Genomic DNA, 26,357 nt, shown 5'->3' with positions numbered 1-26,357 from the left:
AGTTGTCCTTGGTGAGTATTTGGTTGGCAGACCACCAAGGAAGTCCAGAGTCTATACACAGAGAAAAGCAATGGCAAACCACCTCTGAATGTCTCTTGCCGTGAAAATCCTACGGGGTTACCACGCATTGGCTATGACACGATGGCCTTTTTCACCACCACCAATAAATATTCATCCCTTTCAGGAGAGCTGGGTGTATATAAGGCCACAGACCATTATATTTTTTCACACTGAGAAATATACAGAGACAGAATCTGAATAAGTTATGCTGTATTTATCAAATACTTAAAAAAGAAATCTATTTTGCAGAACATTGGCTATAGCTCCTCTTTACAGAAACTTCTCAAGGCAAGGAAGAAACCTGGGCCTCGATTCTATGTATAAACGGAGTAACATATTTAAATAAGGTAAACTGTATTGTCACCCCAACAAACAGGGCTTGAGCAGAACAGTCCAGATTCCTTAATTGTGTAATTCCTTACTTCCAACACTAAAGTAGTAACCACTGGCACGAATGTTGCCTGTCCACAGGTGGCAATGTTCACTGATCCTCTCTCAGGAGGCACTGGAATGGTCTACTCTTTGGTAATGAGCACGTACGTGGATCTCTCTTCTGTTCCATATTGTTGGACAGAATGCATCTCCTTGAAAAAACCTGCAAAAACAATAATGGAGCAAATCAGCTGCAATTTTATTTGGTGCTTCAGGTTCCTCCTGTCAAGCCAGTGGTTCTCAACCTGGGGGTCAGGACCCCTTTGGGGGGGGGGGTCGAACGACCCTTTCACAGGGGTTGTGGCAGAGCAAGCAGCTTGATTGGGGAGGGGCATCTACACAACAGCCTTGCAGGGTAGATCAAGATACATCATTCGTCTGTCTGGAGCAGCGGAAAAGAGCGAGATCAGCATGGTGGGACAAGAGGCAGAGCTGAACTGAGAAACCCCGGGGGGGGGGGGATAATTGATATACAATCATGAACAATGGATCTGCATGCCATTGGTCAGTTTCAGTTTAATTTCTGTGAAAGGACACTTGCATAATTTTATGGTTGGGGGTTACCATAACATAAGGAACTGTATTAAAGGGTCACGGCATTAGGAAGGTTGAGAACCACTGTGTCAAGCTTTCCTCCTGATGATGGCATTCTAACTTCACGGAATTGAGACAGTAAAATTTGTTAATGTATACAAAATGCTTTGATCTATCCAAAATGGATCTTCCCAAGAGACCAATATCTATTCTATACTAAACAGTAAGGTAAAGGTAAAGGTATCCCCTGTGCAAGCACCGAGTCATGTCTGACCCTTGGGGTGACGCCCTCCAGCGTTTTCATAGCAGACTCAATACGGGGTGGTTTGCCAGTGCCTTCCCCAGTCATTACCGTTTACCCCCCAGCAAGCTGGGTACTCATTTTACCAACCTCGGAAGGATGGAAGGCTGAGTCAACCTTGAGCCGGCTGCTGGGATTGAACTCCCAGCCTTATGGGCAAAGCTTTAAGACGGCTGCCTTACCACTCTGCGCCACAGTACTTCAGCATAAATTGGGTCATGTGAGGTCAAAATTTTACACCAAGAAATATTTAAACAGAATGTTTAAATTGTCAGAATGTTTTTGAAAAACCTGCTCTGGAGCTTAAACAGGATTCCGGACAAGAAGAATCTGTATGGTTGCATCGTGCAAGAATCCAAACATTGTTTTATGTAACTCAGATCTGGGGAATATTGTTAGGTCAAGCAGTTCTCTGGAGAGGAGGCATATAAATGGTCTAAAATCAATCAATGTTATATCGCTGAGACGATATTGCCAGTTAAGCTACCCCATAGATGCCGCACTGAGACTTACCGTTTCTTTGAGAACTGATGGTCTATTTCTTCTAGAGACTGTCCTTTGGTTTCTGGTACAAAAAAGTAAATAAATATAACAGCCACCACTCCCACTAGTCCATAGAGAAGGAACATCCATGATAAGCCAATGGCTTCTGCAGGCAGAAGAAAAGCAGAACAAAGTTTAACAAGGCTTAAGTTTTAACCTGACAGAAGTTAGTATATTTATCAAATCTGAATAATCAAACAAGGCCAACACAATACTGTTTCATAGACAAAACTACAGAGGCTGGAATTCAGCTCTATAGGTGGAGAGTTCCCAGCTACTAAAAGACAGTGCTAATTAATGACTGTCAGCTATTAATGGAAGGCTTCAGATCCAGCAACAAACCATGGTTGGGTATTATGGCTTCCTGGGTGAGCAGAGCTCTACTGGCAGAAAAGTAGGAAGGTACTATTTATCTGTCTTTCCCCTCCCCATTACAGTATCCTAATTCACACAGCTTTTACTCCATGGGCGTCCCCACAACCTTTGCAACAAACGTTCCAGGGTCAGAAAAAGCTGCTGCAAGAGGAGGAGATAGTGGGCAAGACCTACATCCACCAGTGACTTCTGCTGACAGATTGAGAGATCCAACCCAAAGCTTTGGCTTTGTTTGACTGTAACATCTAAGTCACTCTTGATTATATTCCCCCAATCAAAATTTCAGTGCAAACGTTTAATTCATTAAAATGACACAACAGTACTTTTAAAATATGTTTAAGTCAAAACGCTGTGCTAAATCAGAATAAGGACAAGGTCACATTTTCTCATTTTCCCGGGAAACCCTTATCGCTGGCCATGCCATCGCCTTGGCAAACGCTCTACTGCTTGACAAAAGAAAACCCGGCATATAAGAAATGTTCCCATTCACACCCCTCTGCATCCGGCCTGATCAGGCTGGCTGTAAAGCAAACAGGTACAAGAATGTATCAACGCTCCCCGCACCTACCAATGAGGTCAAGGAACGTGAGACTGATCAGCAGATTAGCGGCCCAGCTGAAGCTGTTGCAGAAGGCAAAGGCTCTTCCTCGTATTCCGGCAGGATAGATCTCGCTGAGGACAAGCCATGTCACTGTGGCAGGGGAAAAGTCAGGGGACAAGGTGAGGAGGGGGAAGGAAACAGAACACACTGACCAATATCACTGTGCAACTGCTGACATGTGAAAATGTTGCTGTGTCAACTGGAATATCAGGTTGCCCTGGACTGGGTGGCTGAAAACACCTAGACATGAGTTTATTCAAGGTAGCTTGAAAGATGGGGGGTCTCTTCCTTGAAATCCTGCAGGCATTTGTTTCACATTCTGTTTGCCTCTGCAGGACAGATCTGCAGATCTCTGTACAATTCTTCAAACATACGAAGATTCCAAACGGGAGAGCCAATAAAAGTGAAGGCTCCATTGAGAAATGATGGGTCTCTCAAACAGCTCTTTTAAAATATTTGTCCACCTTCAGCCTTACATAACCTAGAGCTTGACTTCAGCCCGCTAATTTATGATCTTGTTGTTGTTTTTTTCCAGGAGGGAAGCCAGGAAATAAATGTAGAATTGTCGAATGGCTTCCAGACCACAACCTTAAATTGTGTTGTGTTCTTCACTGCCCCTTTATGTTACATTTCTGTTCAAGTGAGGAATACCACTAAGCTCTCACTCAAAGCATAGAGGTGGTGTCCAGAGAAAAACAAGGGCTGTCCCTTTTAGACATCACACTGGCAGCTTAGTTGAAGGTAACAATACAGAGTGCCTCTACTGACTGCAAATAAAATGAGAAAGGACACATGGTTCTGTTGCTGAACCTGCAAAATATGTGCCCCATGATATCCCAGAATCAAGCCTAACGTCTCCCATTCAAAGATCTCTAGAGCACAAAAAGGATTCTGCCTAAGATCTGGGACAACAACCGCCACAGAAAGTAATACAGGCTATATAGAGCAATGGTGTGCATTAGCATTAAGGCAGCAACAGAGGTTTAAAAGAAACAAAAAACAACACGGTTCTAATGATCATCCATGGGGAAAAATCAAGCAGGAAATGGCTCAGGGATGACAGGTGATGCTTCTTGTTTCTAGCAGCCAAAACAAGCTTCAGTAAGTTATTGAAAAAACTCTTAGCCTTTATCTCCTGAACACTTCGCCTGGGGTGGGGTGGGGTAGAAAAGGAGAAAACAGGATGGGTCACTTCAGAAACTCTGTAGATTCCCTGATTACATTTGTGTGCATCTATGGGTTTCAGAGGTACCAGTGTAATTATTCTGTTACTAGATTCAAAGGGCGTTCGTGAGAACGGGCTTTGAGAGGCCCCCCCCCATGGCCGCCCAGCAGACACATAGAGGCGGCACTGCCCCCAGGTGCGGTGTTTTTGTGCCTGGTGTGAAGGCCTGCTTCCCCCCTCCCCCTGGCAGCAGCGTGGCCTTCCCCTTGGGCCTAGAAGCATACACGGGCCTCGAGGGGAAGGCCTCCTTCTTTACTCATGATGTCCAGCTGCTTCCCCGTCGCTTTCTGGCCTGTCCTGGTGAGGGCCTAGATTGTGCCCTCACCCGATTGGCTAGAACTGCTGTCTGCGCCTTCCGATTGGCCCCTCACGCGGACTGGTCCCGCCCACTCTGCCCTTAATGAATTATGAAGAAGGGAAAGATGAACCAACACAGCTGACTGGGAAATGTGGAAGTTCAGAATCCCCAACCAGAGTCACACACATGGATGACTCTTGATGTGCTAGGAATATGAAAGCAGATGTACACTTACTTGGCCCAAATCCAATGGAGAATGCGCTCACGAAAGCCATCAAGCTTAGTAGCGTAATCCAGTTGAGAACCATCCGTTCCTTAGAAAGGGCCTCAGTAGCAGATGAGCCAGAGCTGCGTGTCTGACCTTCAGTGTAGGGAGCTAGCAGGCCTGCTTTTTCAGTGTGAGAGGAAACATTTGCCATTTCACTTCTGTGTTTATTGCTGGGAACTGTTTTGGTAAACCCTCCTGGCCTTGTGATGGCAAAAGATGGCTCTGTTTGAAACCCACCGGTGCTTGACGTCCATGGGAAGTATGACCTATTTTGCTGGGGAGATACTGGCTTTGTAGGGAAAGGATCTGAACCAAACAAAGTTCTGTTTGACCCTACTAGCATTTCGCAGTCTTTGGCCGTGTCGAATGGAATGGTGCAGCTGGTCAAGCCAATGGCTATCACTGAACAGGCCATCACTGTACACCCGGCCATCAACAGCACCCTCCGGCCGGCCTTATCTACGAAAACCATTGCAACTAAAGTAGCTACCACCTTCACCACTCCTAAGCCAACAGAAGCCAGGACAGCAGATGAGTCACTCTGAAAGCCTACAGAGCGGAAGATTTTGGAGGCATAACCAAGAATATTGGGCTGCCCTGTAAACTGCTGAAAGAGCACTAGTCCAAGGCCCACCAGAGTTCTGCTTCTCATGTTGTCCCTCGACCTCAGAAGGTCCACAAGAGAGTAATGCTTCTCTTTTGGGCACTGCGGCATTACATCTTCACCCTCTTCATTCTTCTGTAGCCCAATGAGGTTCTTGCGAGTCTCGCTGCGACATACGTTCAACGTAACCGAGTTCTTTGGGAGGAATAGGGTGCAGAAAAACTGAACTGCTGCTGGACCCACAGCCAAGCCAAACATGTATCGCCAGCCCTCTGTCATATCCGAGAAGATGTAATTCAAAGCGTATGAAAGTAAGATGCCCACTGTGATGCCGATCTCATAGAGGGAAACCAGCACACCTCGCTGATGTGCGGCCACCAGTTCAGAAACATAGATGCAACATGCTATGGATGACAAGGAGATTGCAAATCCTACAGTCATGCGCCCAAAGACAAGACAAACAAAGGACTTGGATAGTGTCAGGAGGAGGCTTCCGCACAGCAAAATCACACTGCTGACTAGTATGGCTCTCCGTCTTCCTTGTCGGTCAATGAAGATCCCGCCCACTAAAGAAGCCAGGAGAGCTCCAATGAGCAAGGAACTCACTAGGACTTCCTGTTCAAAACAGCCAAGATGGAAGTCCAGCTGCAACTGCAACAAAGCACCGGATATAATTCCGATTTCATACCCGAACATCACCCCGCCAAGGAGGGAGACGGTTGAAGACAACAGGAGGACCATCAAGGCATGCCCTACAAAAGGGGGAAAAAACATGATGAGATCTCAGCCTGCAGTTCATTCATCTTTTACATAAAATCTTACAGGAAAGGAGAACCAATGTGTTTATTAAAGAATAGTTACATCATGGGGGTTTACTTTTGTCCACACATGAAAGAATGATGGAGCTTTAAAGGAAAAGCACAGTTAAACCAGGGAATTGGGCATCTCAACCCTGGTAACACAGGGTAACACAAGATTAATGGAGAATGGACATCTGAAAGGGAAAACTGATGCAATAATTTTACACAAAGTGACCGAATAATTGATACAGCACAGTTCAGATATGTTTGTTGGCACTAAGCCCTGTTAAAATCAATTCATTAAAGTTAGCAGTGATTGACCCGACTCCCAGAACATTCAGTGGGACTCAGAATGCAACACTAAGCAGAATCATACCCTCCAAAATCCACTGAAGTCAATGGGCTAAGAAGGGCATCTCAGAAATATACTGTAAGTGACAGCTAACTTAAACTGGGTTTGCACCTTAGCCTGAGACTGACCAAACCAAATTAATGACCACCTTTCATGCGGAATGGTAGCACACTCTGTCAAATAAACTTTAAAATGTTGAACTTCAGATATTTGTTATATCACTCTTCAAATATGAAATGATGATTACTACACCATTGAGATGTCAGTGTCCTGCATAGTCCAGGGGGTTGGACTAGATGACCCATGAGGTCCCTTCCAACTCTATGATTCTATGATTCTATTCTATGATTCTACACAAATAACCTAACATCCCCCTCTGCCCAAACAGAAACTCCAGCCTTAAGTAAAAACTCAGCACCTACAGGAGTAATGAGGACCCTGGGTATGGCCTCAAAGTCTGGGTTCAGTCCTCATCTCTGATGCAGACTGGCCTTAGCCAAGCTTTATCCATGGCATGATTTCCTTACATGGCTGTGGTAAAGATAACAGAGAAGCAGCTCAACTCTGAGGCTGAAGAAGAATAACTGTTTTTATACTCCACTTTTCACTACTTGAAGGAGCAGCTTACAACTGCCTTCCCTTCCTCTCCCACAAGAGGCACCTAATTAGGGATGCCAGGCCCCAGGTGAGACCTGGAGATCCCCTGGAGAAAATGGCTGCTTTGGAGGGTGGACTCCATAGCCATATCCTCCACTGAGGTCCCACCATGGCTCCACCAACTCCTGGCTCCACCTCCAAAGCCTCCAGGTAGTTCCCAACCCAGAGCTGGCAACTCAGTGTGAAGTAGGGGGGGGGGGGATAAGAGAGCTCAGAGAGAACTGTCTAGCCCAAGAGAGACGCAAACCTGGTTCCCCAGTTAGAATCCACTGGTCTTCGCCACTGCACTAGCTCTAAGGCTCTGCTCCCAGATCATTCTCCCTTGCTGCTCTTTCTACCCCACTGCATGCCACCACCCAAGAGCTAAAGCATTTTACGTTCCTTACCACTGGCCAAGCATCTTTAAACACTGCATGCTTCCATAGGTACCATAAGGCAGTGGTCCCCAATCTTTTTATCACCGGGGACCACTCAATGCCGGGGACCACTCACTGGGGACCACACAACGCCGGGGACCACTCAATGCCTTTTACTGACGCCCGGTGGGGGGGTAGTTTACTCCTCTACTCTCAACCACTGCCCTAGCGCTCTCTGATCGCTATGGTAATGTTTAAACATCCCTTCAAAATAAGATACAGACATGCCACAACAATAGTGTTGTAAAGGGCTGGGGGGATGAAGTAAAGGGCTGGGGGGGGGGGGGGAAGGCGTCCTTCGGGGCCCACCTCCAATTAGTCGAAGGACCACATGTGGTCCGCAGCCCACAGGCTGGGGATCGCTACCATAAGGCACAATTCCTAGTGGTGTGTGGAAGAACCACCACCAGCAATGTTCTACAGGACGAGGCCCCATTCCAAATGACTCAGGAGCTTGAAAAGCTGGGGACTTGACAGACTTTGCTGCCCCAAGATCAGTTTCAGCCTCCGTGGGGCATTGGCCTTATCAACTCGTCACATTTTATTTATGGCCATTGAGACCAAAGTTTAAAGACACAATTAAAATATTGAGTGACTACAAAAGAGAAATATTGAAGCAGTAGCAGAGTTGGGTTTTACACCACACTTTTCACGGCCCAAAGGGGTCTCAAAGTGGCTTACGCCTTCCCTTTCCTTCCCCACAAAAGATCCTGCGAGGTAGGTGAGGCTGAGAGAGCTCTGACAGGACTGCTCTGTGAGAACACTGCTATCAGGGCTGTGACAAGCCCAAGGCTGCCCAGCTGGTTGCATGTGGAGGGGTGGGGAATTAAACCTGGCTTGCCAGTTTAGAAGCTGCCGCTCTTAACCACTACACCTCTTTAGCAAAAGGGGTACTTAAGGTCAGAAACATAGAACATGTGATGATTAAAACTCATCATTAAAACAGCATTGGCTACATATAAAGTCATTATGCTATTCAGATAAATCAAAGAGGAAACTTTCTGTCCTTCAGATATATCACTCAATTTAACAGCAGCTGCACAAAATTTAGCAGTGCATACTTGGCCTTATCTCCCTTAAAAATGTCTCCTTCTGCTGTGAAAGCTCTCCTCTTCTAGTTTCAGCCTTATAAGGTTCTGGGGCCAACACAGCTTCCCCCCCCCCCTTCTAAGTGGCAGTGATGAACTGCAGACCAGCTATTCAAATGCCCTTTCTGATGTTCCAGCTGGACTTTAAACTGTCAACAGCCTGCCAGCCTGAAATATGCTTTTTGCTAGTTTGCATTACTGTTTCAGCCCCCCTGCCCCAAAAGAGCAACATCTGTGATCCGTCCTCTTAGTAGCTAGGAATTCTGCAGGTAAACAAGTGCTCAGTGCTGCTATTCCACAGAGCAGGAAAAGGGCCTCTGGGCATTTTGCCATGTTTACTTCCTTTGGCTTCTCTACCACAATGCTATACTCATTTCCAGCACCACACCTCGTCTTGCCTGTATATTGGTGCACCTGTTTCATCATCTGAAGATATTTCAATGATCCAAGAGTTGCACAAACACCAGATGGCAGGCAGCAAGGCCAGTTCAATCAGAGGGAGATGGATGGAGTACATGATACATTTGCCACAGGGATGATCCTTAAAATGATATCTTGGCCCATAAGCATTCCTCCACCTACCCACCCAATATGGAACTAGGATCATGTTTTAGGTCCATCTATTCTGTTCCTGGGAATGGCTAACAGAGTTGGGGGGAATCACACTGCAGCAGAGACATTCCATATATTTCTAAAATGTTATATTACATTGTATATATTTTGCCTTTGTGAGCCACCCTGAGCCGTCAAGGAAGAGTGGCATATAAATGCAATAAATAAATGCATTTAAATATTGCAGTGGGGATAAGCAAGCCACAAAAAGAAATGACTGTTTTTTTTAAATAATTTTTAATTTTGTTTTTTGAGAATTGCACAAATGAGATATATTTGTTATTTCGAGTTACAAATTTTGAGATCACCCCGCCATTATAATATTATTGTCCAGATATATTTCTTCCTGCATATTACAAGGGGATTTTTCCAGATCTAATCCTCTCTGATCTGGATGCAGATATTGATCATTCTTCTTTCTGTTCTTTGGGGGAAAAGAAATGACTCTTGTTGTGTGACAACCAGACTTGAAAACTAATCTTTCTCAGGGTTTGATGTGAAATGTGATTTTGTTTATTTGCTTTCATTTTCAATGTAAAACACGATTTTTTAAAATTCCAAACCAGCAGCTTTGCATGTGAAACTGATGTGATACCGTCTACATATGTCTTTGTTCGTTTGCATTACTATGTCACCCGTCAAGACCCAAGACAGCTATTACTGAAGTGGTATTGAATCAGCTCTTGGCATCAAGATTTTTACAATCCCAACATGGATTCATAGACCAATGCTGTTAATCTAATCAAATAGTCTTTAACTTTCCAGTTCTGGAGTCCACCTTTAATGCTTAGGTGACAGCACTGTATTTGCTGACCTGCAACCATGTGACAGTCATATGAAAGGAAGAGAAAGAGCCAGAGTTATAACTTCAAGTGGGATGAAGGGCTGACTCTTCTCTGCACTTGGAGCATTCAAGGACTGACCAGGATGTGGCTAGGCCATTAATAAACATTTTACATAGTGTGGGGGTGGGAGCTGAAAAAAAATATCGCTCATCTCTCCTAGTATATTAACACCAATTCAGGCCATTTAAGGATCTGCCAGTGTCTTGTCTAATTTCTTCTTGATTTCCAAGTTTTCCTCCTATGAATGTGCTTGAACCACCATAGCAAAGTAGTATAATCTTTCCCCTTTGTCTTTATAAGACCAACCAGTTGTCACAGCAATACCAGCACTGATGTCATGCTGGTCGCTGAAGTGCCTATAGGACTGCTGAATGACCATCAACCACACCTTTGCTTTATCTTTTCCACTGGTAGCAATTTTATAATGTTGTGCTGTGCCATCCTATCGTATCTGGTAAAGACACTAAAGGAAGGGCCGTAGTTCAGTAGCAGAGGATCATCTTCACATGCAGATGGTCCCAAGTTCAATCCCCGGCATCTTCAATAAAAAGGAGGTGAAAGGTGTCTGCTTGTGACCTTGGAGAATCGCTTCTGTTTGACAGTACTGACCTTGACGGACCATTGGTCTGACTCACGCATTCAAGCCAGATTTCCATTTTCTGCACTGATGTGCATGAAAGGAACCATAATGACAATGTAATACTGCAACCATTTATCAGGATTCTACTCTGCCAGTGGCTAGGAGGAGAAGCACTCCGGGTCTTCCAAAATGCTACAAATTAATTATTTTTATTTTGCAAAAACACCCTTTTAACTAAAGAGGTTTTCTTTTTGAAATGCTTCAAAGGGGAAAAATTGTATAAATGAACATCTAAAATCCACAAACCTTTCCCTGCTGGACCTTTTGCAAAACCTTTTTAGAGTCAGATCTTCATATATAGTATTTGTTTTTTGCATTTAGCCAAGCTTGTTGTCTCATACTTTCCGTTTGTGAAGAGCTGTATTGATATTTGCATTCATTAGACCCAGTTTTTACCCTCTGGCTTCTACTCGTTATTCTAATCACAACATACACTGAAAAATCTTGCTGTCTACACAGCTAACTCTGTGCTGGCATAAATGATTCCTGCAATGTAGGTTAGGCAGACAATTAGCAACAATATTTATTCAGGAAGAATAAAAGAGCTTTGCCGATAACTGCAAAGGCTCATTAGTTTCCATCTGCAAACTCTATTAGGCACATATGGCGTGGTGCTGAATGCTGCGGTTGATCCAATTAGATTCTCCTAAAATTCTCATCACCTGTAGGGATGCTAATGTTTTATGAGCTTTGATTATTATGCAGCTTGCTACTCAGACAGTTTAATAAGAGAAAGCAGGAGAAAAAGATTATTTTCCTCAGCGGTTAAAGTACTGCTTCCATGGAATATCAGTGGAGATCTGTGGCAACAGCCTACTTTATGTCACTAAATGAGCATAACCGTCTGTCACAGATTCATCCCACCCCTTTCTCCACAGGGCAATTATTTTGTCCTCAGCCGGCATGGTTAACCTGGAACACCGGGTTTGATTCCCCACTCCTTCACAGAAAGCCTGCTAGGAAATCTTGGGCCAGTCACAGTTCTCTCCCAACTCTCTCAGCCCCATCTACATCACCAGGTGCCTGTTGCAGGGAGAGGAATTGATATGACTATAAGTAAGGTAGAGAAAAGTGGGGTTTAAAACTTAGGCCCCTTTCATATTACGATTCTAAAGTTATACATTATGGGCCTGATTTCAGGTAAAGTGGTGCAGGGACAGCATTTCATACAGCAAATATCATTCTGTTAACGAGCCATCTCTGAAGCCATGCTTTCCCCGCACCCTTGTTTGCCATTCCATCTTCCTCAAACTTGTGCTGTAGTGCTTGACTAATATAGAAGAAGAGTTGGTTCTTATATGCCACTTTTCTCTACCAGAAGGCGTCTTGTTAAATCTATGGATGGATATCCAGCATACATCCCTGGGTGGAACCTGGGAATCCACTGAAGTATAAGTCCGCTTTAGACTACAGAGATCAGTTCCCCTGGAGAAAATGGCTGCTTTGGAGAGTAGACTCCATAGTATTATACAACACCGAGGTCCCTCCCCATCCCAAATCCCACCCACTCCTGGCTCCACCCCCAAAGTCTCCATGTATTTTTCAACCCAGATTATTAAAATAGATAATTTATCAGTCATCTCACAGTCCCAACCTGAATGGGTTTTATTCCATGGCTGATGTTTAGCAATAAATAATAGACTTATGTTTGCAGCCAATTTGACCCTCAGGAAGCATGAGGTCTAAAAATCAATGCAACTCCACACACTCACGTTCATTCCTTGTTAAATCTATCTATTCCCTCCCTGATGTTGAAATTTATCAGTACAGAGTAGCACAAATTGAAATCTATGGCCATGAAAGGTTAGCATGAGATTCCGCATTGCCGCCATAGATATGGCTTTAGGTGGAAAAGCAGGGCATCAATATATCAGTTTCCAAACCATATTACACAGATGACTGATAGGCCGCCATAATGGGAAAAAAAAAGAGCAGCTATTTTGGACACCCCCTTTAGTACCCGAAGGAATCTCAAAGTGGCTTATGATCACCTTCCCTTTCTCTCCCCAGAACAGACACCCTGTGAGGTAATTGAGGCTGAGAGCTCAGAGTTCTAGGACTGGCTCAAGGTCACCCTGTGTGTGAAGACGTGGGGAATCTCCAGATTAGAAGCTTTTGCTCTTCACCACTACACCAAGCTAGCTTTCAAGCCAGCTAGGGACAGATGGAATCTAGCCCAGGAATTGAGAGTAAACAGTTTAGGACCCGTAGTTATACAGTGTTGTTTTGACCTTACCAAAAACTAAAACAAAACAAAAAACAAACTGATTCAAGTACAGATGGAACAGGTTGTAGTGGTTGTCATGAAGTGTCATCAAGTTGGACTTGACATATGGTGACCCCATAAAACCCCATAGGGTTTTCAAGGTAAGGGATGGCTTGCCATTGCCTGGCTCCATGTTCTATTCCTTGGCGGTCCGCATTCCTTGGCGGTCTCCCATCCAAATACTAGCCAGGGTTGACCCTGCTTAGCTTCCAAATCTGCCGAATTGGCCTAGCCTGACCTATCCATGTCACAGCTGAAGCAGATGGTACCATCTGACAGAATTTAGCCCTCATTGTTAGTGAGCATTTCCCAAAGAAGGAAATAAAGAAATTGGACTGATCCCTCATTGAGCAGGTTTTGGGCTAGAAAGCCTGTATGCCACCTTCCTGCTCTATAATTATATAATACAAAGGGGAACGTTTGTGAGATATTTTAATTCTTGAGCCTTCCTGGTATACAGCAAGCCTTTCTGATCCTGTATGAACGGGATCGGCAGGGACACTGCACAGAAAGTAAAAGCCTGCCATGTAACACTAGAAATAAGAATGGTGGAGGGCAGGATGCGCTGCTAGGGAAGGTGCATTTTGTAGCTCATGCTGCGGCATTGGAAAGCTTACAAGAAGTCTAAATTTCGACAGTCAGGGCAGTGCAGTGCAGTGCTCAGACACGGATCCATGTGCCTGTGTGTGTATGTGAGAGAGAGATGGACTCAGAATCCCCCTCTGCCCTAAAGCATACTGGATGGAAGGGCCCAGCCACTCCCCTTGGGCCTCATCTGTTTCTCAGGGTTGTTGTTGTGATGATTAAATAAGGAAGGGAGCATCCAAAGATATCACACGGAGCCCAGGCAAGACTGATCCCGCCAGATCTGGGAAGTTAAGCAGGGCTGGCCCTGGCTAGCATTTGGAACAAACTCCGAGGATTACCAGAGATATTTATGTTATTTGTATTCCCCCTCCAGTTCCATGTAAACCGCCCTGAGCCTTGGGGCGGTATATGAACAAACAAACGTGATGGGGGCAGGCAATGTCAAACTACCTCCATACATCTGTTGCCTGGTAGCTAGACAATCTTAGGATCTGCTGGCTATGTTACACACATGCCATATAATAGATCAGGGGTAGTCAAACTGTGGCCCTCCAGATGTCCATGGACTACAATTCCCAGGAGCCCCTGCCAGCATTCGCTGGCAGGGGCTCCTGGGAATTGTGGTCCATGGACATCTGGAGGGCCGCAGTTTGACTACCCCTGCAATAGATAAATAAATAAAAACAAAAAGCTGATAAAAATGCACCGACACGCCAACTGTACCAGGCTGGTCTTTATTTCTATCCAACCTCACCCTAAGAGCTACAAGAAAAGGAACATCCAGCAGAACAAAACATTAATTCTGTTTGCTGAAAGTTGTCAGTCCTTTCTCAACCAAGCTCCTAGGACCAAACAGACCTTTACAATAAGGTGCTCCTGCTCAGAATGAGCTATACATGTCTACCTCCCAATTTAAAAAATGGGACCAAAGATCCAGCTTAGGGTTACCAGATGTCCTCTTGTCTGTGGGACCCTTCTTTAAAAAACCTGATGAGAAAGACCGCTGTTGGGGTTGGGCAGCTGAGCCTGTTTGGCACTAAAGTCCCCCAGTGGAGGCAAACTTCAGCTTAAATAGTAGGGGGTACTTAAAATGAGATTTGACCATGTTGCTTGAAGTTGTCTGCCAGGAAACAGTTGTCTTGCTTTCCAAAATATGGTACCCCGAGTTCAGCGGAGAGGCCCACTTGCTGTTGTTAAGATGTACTCTGGCCGCTTCTTGAATCAAACCAGTGGTCTAGTCAGGGCGAGGCCTTTCCTATATCCTCTGCTACCTGATCCCGACTTGAACCTAACCCCTCTCCATGCTCCCACTGAGTCACTGCTGCTCTCCCTGCCTTAGCCTTTGCATTTTTCGTGCCTCTTTCCCCCTTTTGAAAGCGAGGGTGCAGTCGGTGAGGATCGAACTGAGATTCCAACTTTGAGCATCAAAGGTCGTCCTGAGAGTTCAGGGCTCAATGAACTTAGCGCATGGCAAACGCAGGAACGCCAGGCGAAGGCCTCGCTGCGCTCACCCGCCCTAACCCTCCAGCCCCCATCTGCGGGTCATATTTCCTCATAATGAAGGGCCGCTGCCTTAAAGGGGGAGCGGATGCATCTAGGACTGCAGCCTTCCAGACCAAGCCAATGCGTGGTTACTCAGAAATTACTCAACGGGGCTTCTTCTCCTAAGCGCACACAGCGTTGCAACTTGCAACTGTGCGTCCAGCGGCGCACGCTGGCTGCACAGGCTCCCCTACCTAACGTTTAGCGGAACAAATCCCGGCCGTCTGACTCCTAAAAGTAGAAAGGAGCCTACCCAACTCCCCACCGCGCAGCCGCTCCGCCCCGTTTAAAAAGTAAGGCTTGCAAAGTGAGGCGCGCCCTACCCTGCAGAGAAACTCAACAGAAACACGCTACAGAAGGGGGGGGGGGGGGGAGGGAGGGAGGAACGATCCACTGGGTTAAAAAAAAAAAACCAAAATGCAGATGGGAAAGTTAACTGCGCCTTGCCCTCCTCCATCCGGCAGCCTGGGAGAAGCGCCCCCCTCCACCTCCCACCCCTCCTGCAGAGAGGATCGCCGGCTTACTGGCTTACTTACTCACCCATGGCGACGGAAGAGGCAGCGAGAGGAGTTCAACTCCCCCAAAGTTGGCTTCCCATGGCGGGGGGAAAGGGAAAGGGAAATCCGGGCGGGCTGCTGGGAGCCGAGCCCCAGCGGGTCGACGGCGCTCTCTAGCCCTCGGCCGGCGCCCGAAGGGGAGGCATTCCAGCGCTGGTCGCTTGGCTCCCGCAGCAGGCGAGCGAGGCTGCTGGGCGTCCAGCCGCCGGGTCGGGAGGCAGCATCGCGGATGCCTTTGGAGCCGCTCGGGAGGCCGGCGCCAGGAGGACGCCCTGGGGTCCCCCGCGGAGGCCGAGGAGGGCACGGCCGTGGGAGTTTCCACCGGGATCTCTGGCCCGCCCGCCCCAAAAGTTCTCCTCCGTCGGCAAACGGGGCTGAACAGCGCCACGTTGCTCCGGCGGGATGGGGAGGGGAGCAGAGGACGCCCAGCACAACCAGGGGTTTGTCCAGCCAGCGGCAGGGCTGCCCGGGCGGGCGGGCGGGCGATGGAGGCGCGCCACTCGGTTTTTTGCACGGAGAAACTCGTCCCTCAGTCAGGTTCTCGCTCAGAGATTGCTAACCTTCTCGGTTAAGGGAAGCTTGGCCCTTGAGATTTCTTTTTCTTTTTTCTTTTTAAGGCGTGCACAAAGATAGAATTTTTAAATTGGTGTTTGCAAATAGCTCCTACACGGAAAACGTGGCAGCTATGTACAAAGGTAAACTTTGTTTACAAGGAATAAACTGACCCGAAAGGTCCTTTTACCTTGATCTTGCCCACAAAAAAAAATGATAGGGAAATGATTTGGTGCCTGCAGGTAAACGCAGTCCGGTGATAATTGTCACCAATCCAACCACTGTTTAAGGTACACCTACAATGGCTGACTTGGCATTCCTGATAGAAATATATATACCTGCAAAATGAAGGGGAACCCTATGGTTCAGCTAGGGTCAATCCTCCCCCAACAGGTATGAGCGGGTAGGAGAGCCAGATTCAGGTTGGGAAACAAAGAGATTTGGGGATGGAGCCTGGGGAGGACAGAGACCTCAGTGGGGAAGTGAATTCTAGGTCCCACCTGGAGGCTGGCATCCCTGAATCCAGCACAAATGGTTTGGTCAGTACAATTATCCTTGCAAACAGTTTGAAATAGAGCCTATCTGCGGGTGCTTGATCCTAAATGTCATCAGGTATTTGGAGGGTTTCTTTGAGGCCTGCTTTGAATGTTGTCGATGGTGGGAAATGCTGTCAAGTGTCAGTTTATTTTTTTAAATTTATTATTGAATTTCTTACACTTCACTCTCAGGGCACTGACTCATGGTGGGTTACAACATATAAAACATAAAAACCCCACAATAATAAAAACCCAATCAGAACTCCATCATACAACAGTACCAAAATTTGCAAGATGGCGGCAAAACCAATCCCACCCCCAAAACGGTACACCTGCCACAGGGGTGGCAGAGGACTATGTCCAACATTTTCCACCCATGGTATTCCCGGCCAGTGACATGACTTCCGGCGGGGGGACGGACTGCACTGGCCTAAACCATAGACCGGGCTGAAGAGCTCTGTCTTACAGGTCCTGTGGAAAGTTGGCAGCTTCCACAGGGCCCTCAGCTCTTCCAGGAGCTCATTCCACCAGGTAGGGGCCAGGACCAAAAAGGCCCTGGCCCTGGTCGAGGCCAGGTGCACTTCCCTGGGGCCGGGAATGACCAACAAGTTGGCACCTGCAGAAAGCAAAGCCCTGCGGGGGGGGGGGCATATGGCAACAGGTGGTCCCTCGGATACGTGGGCCCCAGACCACGAATGGCCTTAAAGGCTGATTTATGGTGGCCCTTCACAGAATTTTCAAAGAAAGGCATATTCAGAAGTGGTTTGCCATGATAGTCTGGACTTCCTTGATACTCTCCCAACCAAGTACTAACCAGCCCTGCTTAGCTTTGTAGACCTGATGAGATCAGGTTAGCCTGGGCCGCCAGGGTCAGGGCACTTTACATCTTACACACTGCTATGCAGAAATTAACACATGGCACTCTCATGATCATAAGCATGGGGCAGTTGTGTATGCAAGATTTTTGTTCAATACATGGGGAGTTAAGATTAGCTACTCCTTTCCCATGTATGCCACAAAACAATGAGCCTTCTGTGTAGGTATCACCATATAAATTAGCATGGGTTTGATTGTACATCCCACCCTGTGCAGAAAACATGGGACCAGTCCCCCCAATTCAAAACTAGAACCAAAAGTCACAAGGTTTAATTTGTGCTAGGGCTGTTCAGGGCTGAGCCCTAGAACCTGTTTCTGTTGTGCCCATCCCCGAAATGTGTAATATAACGAATATGAAGAGGACGCTTCTATAAGCATGAATTGCTCCCACAACTTCAGTAGCAAAAAAGAGTTGGGGTTTTATACCCCGTTTTTCACTACGCAAAAGGAGTCGGTGCAAGAACAGCTCTAAGAGAACTGTGACTGACCCAAGGTCACCCAGCTGGCTGCATGTAGAAGAGTGGGGAATCAAACCTTGTTCTGTCGCTCTTAACCACCACACCATGCTGGTTAGAACTTTCAAGTTTTGAGACCCAAAGCCAAGAATTAACCCCTTACCCCCCATCAAACCTGGAAAATGCCCAGGCTCTTGTTGTTGACACTCCTAAAGGGAAAAGTTCTGTATCTCCAGGGTACCCACTTTGTTTTATTGCTTCAGACATACAGGGCTACCTCCCTGTATCCAAGGTAGTCACTGGGAGTGATTTCTAAAGTATTAGTACAGTATGATTTGGATGGAATCAATACATTCAAATGAGGACCCAAAACAGCTTACAGCATTCTGCTACCTTCCTCCGTGTTATCCACGCAACAGCCCTATGAAGAAAGCTAGGCCAAGAGTGACTGGTCTATATCTGCCCAGCAAGCTTCCATGACTGAGCAAGGACTTGAATCTGGGTCTCTCAGAACCCAGTCCACCTGCAGCCAGCTGGGTGATTTTGGGCTAGTCATAGTCATGTAAGAGCTGTTCTTGAAGAACAATTCTGTCTGAGCTCTCACAGCCCCACCGACTTCACAGGGTGTCTGTTGTGGGGAGAGCAAGGGAAGTTGATTGTAAGCCACTATGAGACTCCTTTGAGAAACGTGAGGTATTTTTTTAATAAAGCTCTTTTTCTCTTCTTCAGACCCAGGACCGACTTTTTAATCTTCAGGTAGCAGTATGAGACTTGGCGAGCTGCAAACTTTGGACAGGAAACCACGGGACATTGGAGTCATATGACAGGAAGAGGCACCAGAGTCATGACTTCACCAGTGTCAAGGTAAGGAGCATAGACAGGACATGAATCACAAACTGAGCACCCATGGGGAGGTGCAGTGCAGTGAGGAACAAGTCCAAGACCAGATCTTCTCCATCCCTGAATGATCTCACGCTAACATCCTGCTATTTTTGCTGTCAAGTGGACAAAGTTCACTTAATGTTCCATGTAAATTTATGCACTGTTCCATGTAAACTGCCCAGAGCCACAAAGAATGGGCGGTATAAAAATCCAAGTAAATAAATTAAATAAAGTGGCTTGATGCTTGCTGTTTGTGTATGCTTGCTGTTTGTGTAGGATAAGGATGAGTTCCTGTCAAAAGGCAGCCAAATTTGGGGGGGGGGGGTTCTATAGGCCCTCACCATTTAGTATTTCAAAATCTGACTGAGGGTTGAAGAAGACCCTATAATGTGCTGGACAGAATGCTTGCATATGTAGAAGAGTTGGGGTTTACACCCTGCTTTTCACTACCTGAAGGAGTCTCAAAGTGGCTTATAAGCACCTTCCCTTCTTCTCCCTACCTGTGAGGTAGGTGGGGCTGAGAGTTCTCAGCAGCACTATTAGGACTGTGACTAGCCCAAGGTTACCTAGCTGGCTGCATGTGACGGAGTGGGGAATCAAATCTGGCTTGCCAGATTAGAAGCTGCCACTCTTGACCACTAAAACCAAGCTGGCTGTATGGACTAGCCCTTCCCCCCAAAAAATCTACTGGATACTATGGCATCTACTCCCAAGAAAGTATGCATAATGTTTCTGTTACTTGGGAATATGTTTGATGTGCTGCAGTCCCAGTCGCTTTTAGTGGTCCCGAATGAGCCCCAGGGCACTTACTACAAAGTATACATGCATAGTTATTGTGCTGGTCCCCAGTTTTCACTGGGCCCACTGTAGCTCCTGTTTTCTGAGATTTATGTGCTTTTAAAAAGGAATCTGAAGCACCCCTTTAAAATGTAAAGCACTTAAACCTATTTATGTTTGTTTTTTTTTGCAATATCACAAAAAAACCAGCAGCTTCTATCCAAAATGCTGCTGCCAGTTCCTTTTCCCAGGCTCCCGTATCTGTGCCTTTGATAGCAGCTTGTTCTGCAGACTTGCACTTACATCCCAACTGGAGAAAACAGGTTCCTCCAGGTCCTGACTTTCGGACATCAAGATGATTGTAAAAGGCACAGGAGCAAGGCAAGCTAGTTTCTCGGGTCAGTTGACAATCCTGTTCAGAACTGATGATGAGTGAGAATAAGAAGCAAAATTAATTCCATTCTCTGTGCTCTCTTGATCAGCTTTTCAAATGTGTTTACAGACAGTCTACTGACAATATAGAGATCCGTTTGTGTATTTAAATGCATAGGTCTCTTTGATGTAAAGAAGGGACTCCAAGGATTTTCTTCTTAAATGAAGACCTGCGTTGTTTTTTAATGCCAATTTTCAAAATCCTATTACAAAAACTTTAATTAGGGGGCTTAGCTCAGAGCTTTTAAATACCTTGAAGTGTGACAGTAAAAGGACTCATATATTCTTGAAGCACGTTCAGAAAGGTGACTGAAGCTGGAGACCATCTGTTCTGATCCGAAATCTGTACTACAGTGGCTTCCTTTTGTTTTCTTTCAGAATCCTATCAGATTCTAGACTTATTTAAATGTCTTCAAACCTTTCCAGATGTTTTGCAGAGTAAAAATAAACAGGCTTCACCTGTACTCATTTCAATTTCAAATGAAGCATTGAGCCACACTTCTTATTCTGAATAAATTCCCAGAGGTGTACAGATTTAGGGAACAACCCTATGCAGGTCTGCACAGAGGTAAGTCCCAATTTATTCAGTAGGGTTGACTCTTAGGAAAGGATTGCAACCCTCATCACATAATGATTTAGACATAAAAGATGAGCCAATCAGTCCCCTGTTATGTGATGTTAATACTATGTAATGTAATTTTGAATTTAACTCTCTGGACTCAGGACAAGATAGTTGCCAGCAGTGGTCCCCAATCTTTTTATCACCAGGGACCAGTTAATGCTTGACAATTTTACTGAGGCCTGGGGGAGGGTAGTCGTTTGCTGAGAGACACCGCCGCCGCCTGAGCCCCTGCTCCACTTACTTTCCCGCCGGCGCCCCGCCGCCCGATGGGGGGCGCTGTCAGCAGCAACTGCAAAGTACCATGCCGAGGGGGAGCCAGCCATGGCGGCCGCTGGAGAGCACCAAAGGTGAGCCAGCAGCAAAGTGGCAGGGCAGCCCCTGAGGCAGCAGCTGGGGAGGAGGACGAGGAGGAGCCGTGGCCCGGTACCGACTGATCCGCGGACTGGGGCCAGTCCCCGGATCGGGGGTTGGGGACCACTGGCACAGCTTGTCACTTGCAGGGATGTTTCCAGGATGCTTAGGTGGAGATGCATGGGGCCAGCAACAACTGGGAAAGTGTCAGCTATAAATTGCTAACGTGGACAGTTTTATTTCTCTAATGTTTTTGTGAACCACAACTGAACTCAAGCGGATTGATTGGCTGTTTTAGCAAAGAATTATCATATGGCTTAATTTGGATGTTGTGACGCAGTTTACTAATTTACCATCATTAGATTTTGCCTTATATCTCCACTGTTATGATGGTTGTTGATTAGTCTGAGGAAGAGTGCTTGCACTCGAAAGCTCACACCTTGAATAAATCTTTGTTGGTCGTTGTTGGCACTCTATTTTTGTTGTGCTACTTCAGACCAACACAGCTACCCACTTGAATCTTTCAAGGGAGTGGATTTTCAAAAGGTTACCGGAAGGAGATTTGAAGGGTTTGGTAACTATAGCAACTGTGTGTGCAATGCTTTTCACCATGCTCATCAGGAGTTATTATTACTATTATTATTTTGGTTACAAACTTGTGTCTTGCCCTTTTGCCCTTACAAGAGCCACCAAGGACACTAACTATTCAAAACACGCATGATGAAACTGTATTTCTGAAACCATTAGAATCAACCCACCCAAAACATGTGACTGAAACTGTTAAAAACAGTTAAAATACATAAGAGACGTAATAATAGCGGTTAGAATAGTCATTCGGATGGAGGAATTCCAAACGGAACAGAAAAGTGCTCACCCAACTGGGAGAAGACGGTAACAGAATGGGGTGGTCAAATTTCTCTGTTTATTTATTGATTAAATTTATATACCACCCTCCCTGAAGGCTCAGGGCGGTTCACATAAAACAGAAACAATACAGATAACTTATTTTAACCATAATAAAGTGATAGCAACAGGCAACAAAGAACAATAGAAAAATATGGAGAACATTAAATTAACACATACTGAAAGCCCAGTAGGGTGGGCGGAATTGTAGTGAGTGCCATAGGAAGGAGGCTCAAGTGGGGGGGGGGGCATGGGAAGGGGTGGTTCAGGTCGACCTCAAGCAAATGCCTGCAGGATAGGGATAGAATTCCAGAGTTTTGGTGCCCTGACTGAGAAGGCCCTCTCCTGTGTTGCCACCTGTCTAATTTCAAAAGGTAGGAGCACTTGAATCAGGATTTGTAATCTGAGGACTGACCATAAGTTCAGGGGAAGAGACTCAAGTAGAAGAAAAAGAACTCTTTCTTATACCCTGTGTCAGAAACCAAGTGGTTGAGACCCCGCAGACTCATTCCACAGACATCACTCTCTGGCTTCAGGATGAAGCTTTAAGTCTTTATTGGAAGAATCCGAATTCAGGATCTACACATCACCTATGCTCACAGACAGGAATCTTGGCAGGAGGAGGGGGGTCGCATAGAATATATACCTGGGCTGGGGGGGGGCAGTACGGAATGGGTTTTTGGCAGGAACTGGGTACTCACACAGGGAAGAAGGCAATAGTGTTCTTTGATCTTAAGGTGCCAAAACGGCCATCTGGTGTTTAGACTGCCTGGGGAAGGCAGCCTTGGAGTGAGGTGATAAAAGCTAAAGAGCAAGATGCGTCTTTGAAATGCAAGCAGGAGATGGGAGGGGCACAGCCCGGAGGAGATCCGGGAGCTTGAGAGGAATAAAACAACCTTAAAAGATGAATACCACAGGTCAGGAACTTCGGGTTCAAGACTCCCTGCTTTTCACTAGCTTAAGGAGTCCCAAAGCGGCTTACTATTGCTTCCCTACCTCTCCCTTCATCAGGTAGGTGGAGCTAAGAGCTCTGAGAGAACTGAGTGATCCATGGTCATCCAGCTGGACTGGGAAACCAACCCAATTCTCCACTCTTAACTACACTGGTTCTCTTGAAAATCTGGGAGATCCAGTTCACATCCCTACTTGTACCATGGAAGCTGAGTGATCTTGTGCTAGTCCCACTCTGCCCATTTGACCTACCTGACAGGGCTGTTGTGAGGATGACATGGTGGAAAGCAGAGCAGTGTAAGTTGCTTTGGGAGAAAAAGGTGAGGTACAAAGGAATTAAATATCTGAAAAATCATAGAATCATAGAATTGGAAGGGGTCATACAGGACATATAGTCCAACCCCCTGCTCAACGCAGCATCAGCCCAAAGCTAGCTTTCGCTCACAAAAGCTTATATCGTGGGGAAATATGTGGGTACCTTACTCCTGGGCTTAGATTATGTTCTACTGCTACAGACTAACTGGCTACCCACCTGAAAGCTGATGAACATAATGCCTTTGATTTTCAGAAGGATGAAAATTGGGATACCAGAGAAAGAAACTTCACAGCTCTGCCCCACACTCCAGCACAAGAAAGACATTAAAAGAAATCACATGTTTTGCAAGTGCTTTTGTAGATAAAGGATACAGAAAAATCTTGGAGGAACAAAACATTCACAATTAGAACCACTTGATTTTGCAATTAAAAAGTCACCGGGTGTTGAGTGTACAAGTGTCATGTGCAGTTTTCAGACACAGGAGTGTTCAATGCATCAACTGGGCCCAGTGCAAAAGTTTGCTATCCTATGCATCAAAGGGGACTGGACTCTTGTCATGTTTGTTGTGTCAAAGGAGTCTAGTCACATGTGCACAATGAGCAACACTTCCCAAGTCTTTCTTCAAACAACTGACATGGGTGGGAGAGCCAATATCCCCTTTGAATTGGATCAGCCTAGCTAACCATCAATGCAAGTAGATCTTAACCTTTAAGATTAGTGAAACTTTGAAGACGCCATTCTGCAGAGATCAGAAGCTGTCCTCTTGGTTTTGGTCCCCATTTGATGGAATGGTCTTCCCAGAGAGGTGAGGAAGGTTCCTGTCTTGCTTATCATTCGATAGTATGATAAGGTGACCAGATTTTAACATTGATAAAGCGGGACACCATGGACCGGGGTGGGGTGGGGGGGTCCTTGATTAAAATTTGGTCTATATGGAGCAACAAAAAGTTTCATAGAACGCAAAAATAGTATTGTAATATATATTTTTTACTTTCAGCATACGTACCTTTTGCCAGATGCTCCCAGATGTCCCTCCAAGTGGGGGACATTCTGGTCACTTTATAGTATGAGCAAAATGACACTGTTTAGAAGAGACTTTTGTATGATTTCGAGATGTTTTAATGCCTGTGGAAGTTTTCCAAATAGTTTTTATTCTATATATTTTAATCGTAGGGTTCATTTTGTTTTTGTAATATTCTTTGAGTATCTGGAGAAAGGTAGAATAAACAAGAAATCAATAACTTAATTTGCATGCACAGTAAAGAGGAACTGCTGTAGTCTTGCTATCTAGTTGCATAAGGGGCAGAAATTCAAGGTCTGTTGGTTTGAGCTCTAGGATCTGAAAAACCATGCCACGATCAGTGAGTTCTCAATGACACACAGCCCTTCATAACAAACTGTGCTATCATTCATTCGGGACTAAAGTGTTCAAATGGGAAAGGAAAGTCAACATTCCTTGAGGACCACATCAACTTGTGCATTTTGCATTGTTGAGAAATATGATGTAGCATAGAATCATCTCAACATACATCTTGGAAAGGTCTTTGTAATTAGAAAGGCAAATGATTAGCAAAGACAACAGGAAATGCAATATTGAAGGGGAAAAAACTGTGATTTTTGAAGTAAATGTTTTGTAAGGAAATACTTCGGTGGTGCATCAAAACCAATTGCTTATGTATGATTTCTTTAAAAAGTACTGGGAAATGTGTGTGTGTGTGTACTGAAATAACTTTAAAAGCGAGGGGGGATCATATTTATCTTTGCACAAAGATACAAGGTCTGATTCTATTAAAACAAAATACTTTTAAGTTGCATGGATGAAAGCCGAAAAGAGCTGAAATGATGCCAGTTATAATTAATCCTTTGTTTAGACCTCCGGTTATTAAATGTTCTATATTAACAATGCATTAAAATCAGATTATAATTTTTAAAAATTCAGTTGTGGTTTGGAGTGACATTTCAAGACACTGACGTGATAAACACTGAAAACAGTAGACTGTCAACATTTTTAAATTTTATTTCCCAAGAATAGAGATAGGAAATGTCCCTCAGCTTAGCAATTAAAAAGAAAAATTCTTATACTACAGTGTGTTATCAGCGTGGGACATCCAGATATGGAAACTTGGAACTGGAAAAGATTCCTGTAGTTGTGGACACCAGTGGTTTCTATGATACATCATACTTTGCAACATTAGGGTGACATAACTTTTCTTAAACAGAGAATGCATAATCTCTGCTGAGAAAAAGACAGTTTAAATTCTTGCAGGCAGATTATTTCCTCTCACAATTCTTCACAACACTTAAATTCTATTTGAAAACAAGCACTGATTTACTTTCAGATTGCTTAAGGTGAATGTTTTTTGGACAGATTTGGGTGGGCAGCTGTATTGGTCTGAAGCAATAACACAAATTGGAACCTTTAAGACAAACAAAGTTTAATTCTGGATATAAACTTTCTTGTACATGCCCAGAATTAAAGGTTCCACTGGACTAGAATTTTGTTTTTCAAGTAAAACATTCAGTTTCCTCAACATAATACTGGATTGCAAATAACATTTTCCCTGCCCAAATTCTTTATTTTAACTAATTTGATTGCAGTCAAAATTATACAAATGCAACCCCCAAAAGTGAAATGGTTTGCATCTTAGCTAATAAGACACAAGACCATGTTACAAATGGAATTCAAAATCATGTTACCACCAGAACTCTATTTAAATTGTCTCATAGAAGCTTTAGAGATATACAATTTAAAACATACCAATATAGCCCTTTCCAACATTAGTTTTTGTTAAATTAAACCCTTCCTATTATTATTCCAAACGAATGGTCAAAGAGCAACAACCATCACAGCTGGAATTTGAATTTGGCAAGCTTTGAAAGCTTTGGATATTACCCCAAACTAAAAGTTTTCCAGATTTCTGTTTCCAGGAACTTGTTCAATATCAATGTGCTTGCTGAGAAACAACAGAAAGTTTGCTAAGAGCATATGATGCTGCCTTATATTGATATATCAAAGCCAGTGCTATCCACTTTGATTTGCAATGGCTCTCCAGGTTTCAGACAAAAGGTCTTTCCCATCACCTCCTACCAGATCCTTTTA

General features: G+C 45.0%; 1 protein-coding gene and 1 long non-coding RNA gene across 3 annotated transcripts; one reads left to right on the top strand and one right to left on the bottom strand.

Moving 5' to 3' along the window:
* Window positions 1-253: 253 nt before the first annotated feature.
* On the bottom strand, window positions 254-16,090 carry SLC2A10 (solute carrier family 2 member 10). The gene is made up of 5 exons (XM_077335531.1): window positions 15,588-16,090; window positions 4,605-5,993; window positions 2,814-2,936; window positions 1,841-1,976; window positions 254-655 (listed from the first exon to the last, which is right to left on the bottom strand). The coding sequence occupies exons 1-5, from the start codon at window positions 15,589-15,591 to the stop codon at window positions 556-558; spliced, it is 1,752 nt and encodes a 583-aa protein (XP_077191646.1). The 5' UTR covers window positions 15,592-16,090; the 3' UTR covers window positions 254-555.
* On the top strand, window positions 15,187-25,129 carry LOC143836346 (uncharacterized). Of its 2 annotated transcripts, none has more exons than XR_013230578.1 (4): window positions 15,187-15,340; window positions 18,753-18,887; window positions 20,493-20,682; window positions 23,510-25,129. It is a non-coding gene; the product is annotated as an uncharacterized LOC143836346 (long non-coding RNA). The 2 variants fall into 2 exon arrangements; XR_013230577.1 differs by lacking the exon at window positions 15,187-15,340 and adding an exon at window positions 16,070-16,299.
* Window positions 25,130-26,357: the final 1,228 nt, after the last annotated feature.

This window comes from Paroedura picta, chromosome 4 (genome assembly GCF_049243985.1).
Source record: "Paroedura picta isolate Pp20150507F chromosome 4, Ppicta_v3.0, whole genome shotgun sequence".
Classification (NCBI taxonomy): Eukaryota; Metazoa; Chordata; class Lepidosauria; order Squamata; family Gekkonidae; genus Paroedura; species Paroedura picta.
The sequence above is the reverse complement of the archived record's forward strand: the minus strand, read 5'-3'. Positions and strand labels throughout refer to the sequence as shown.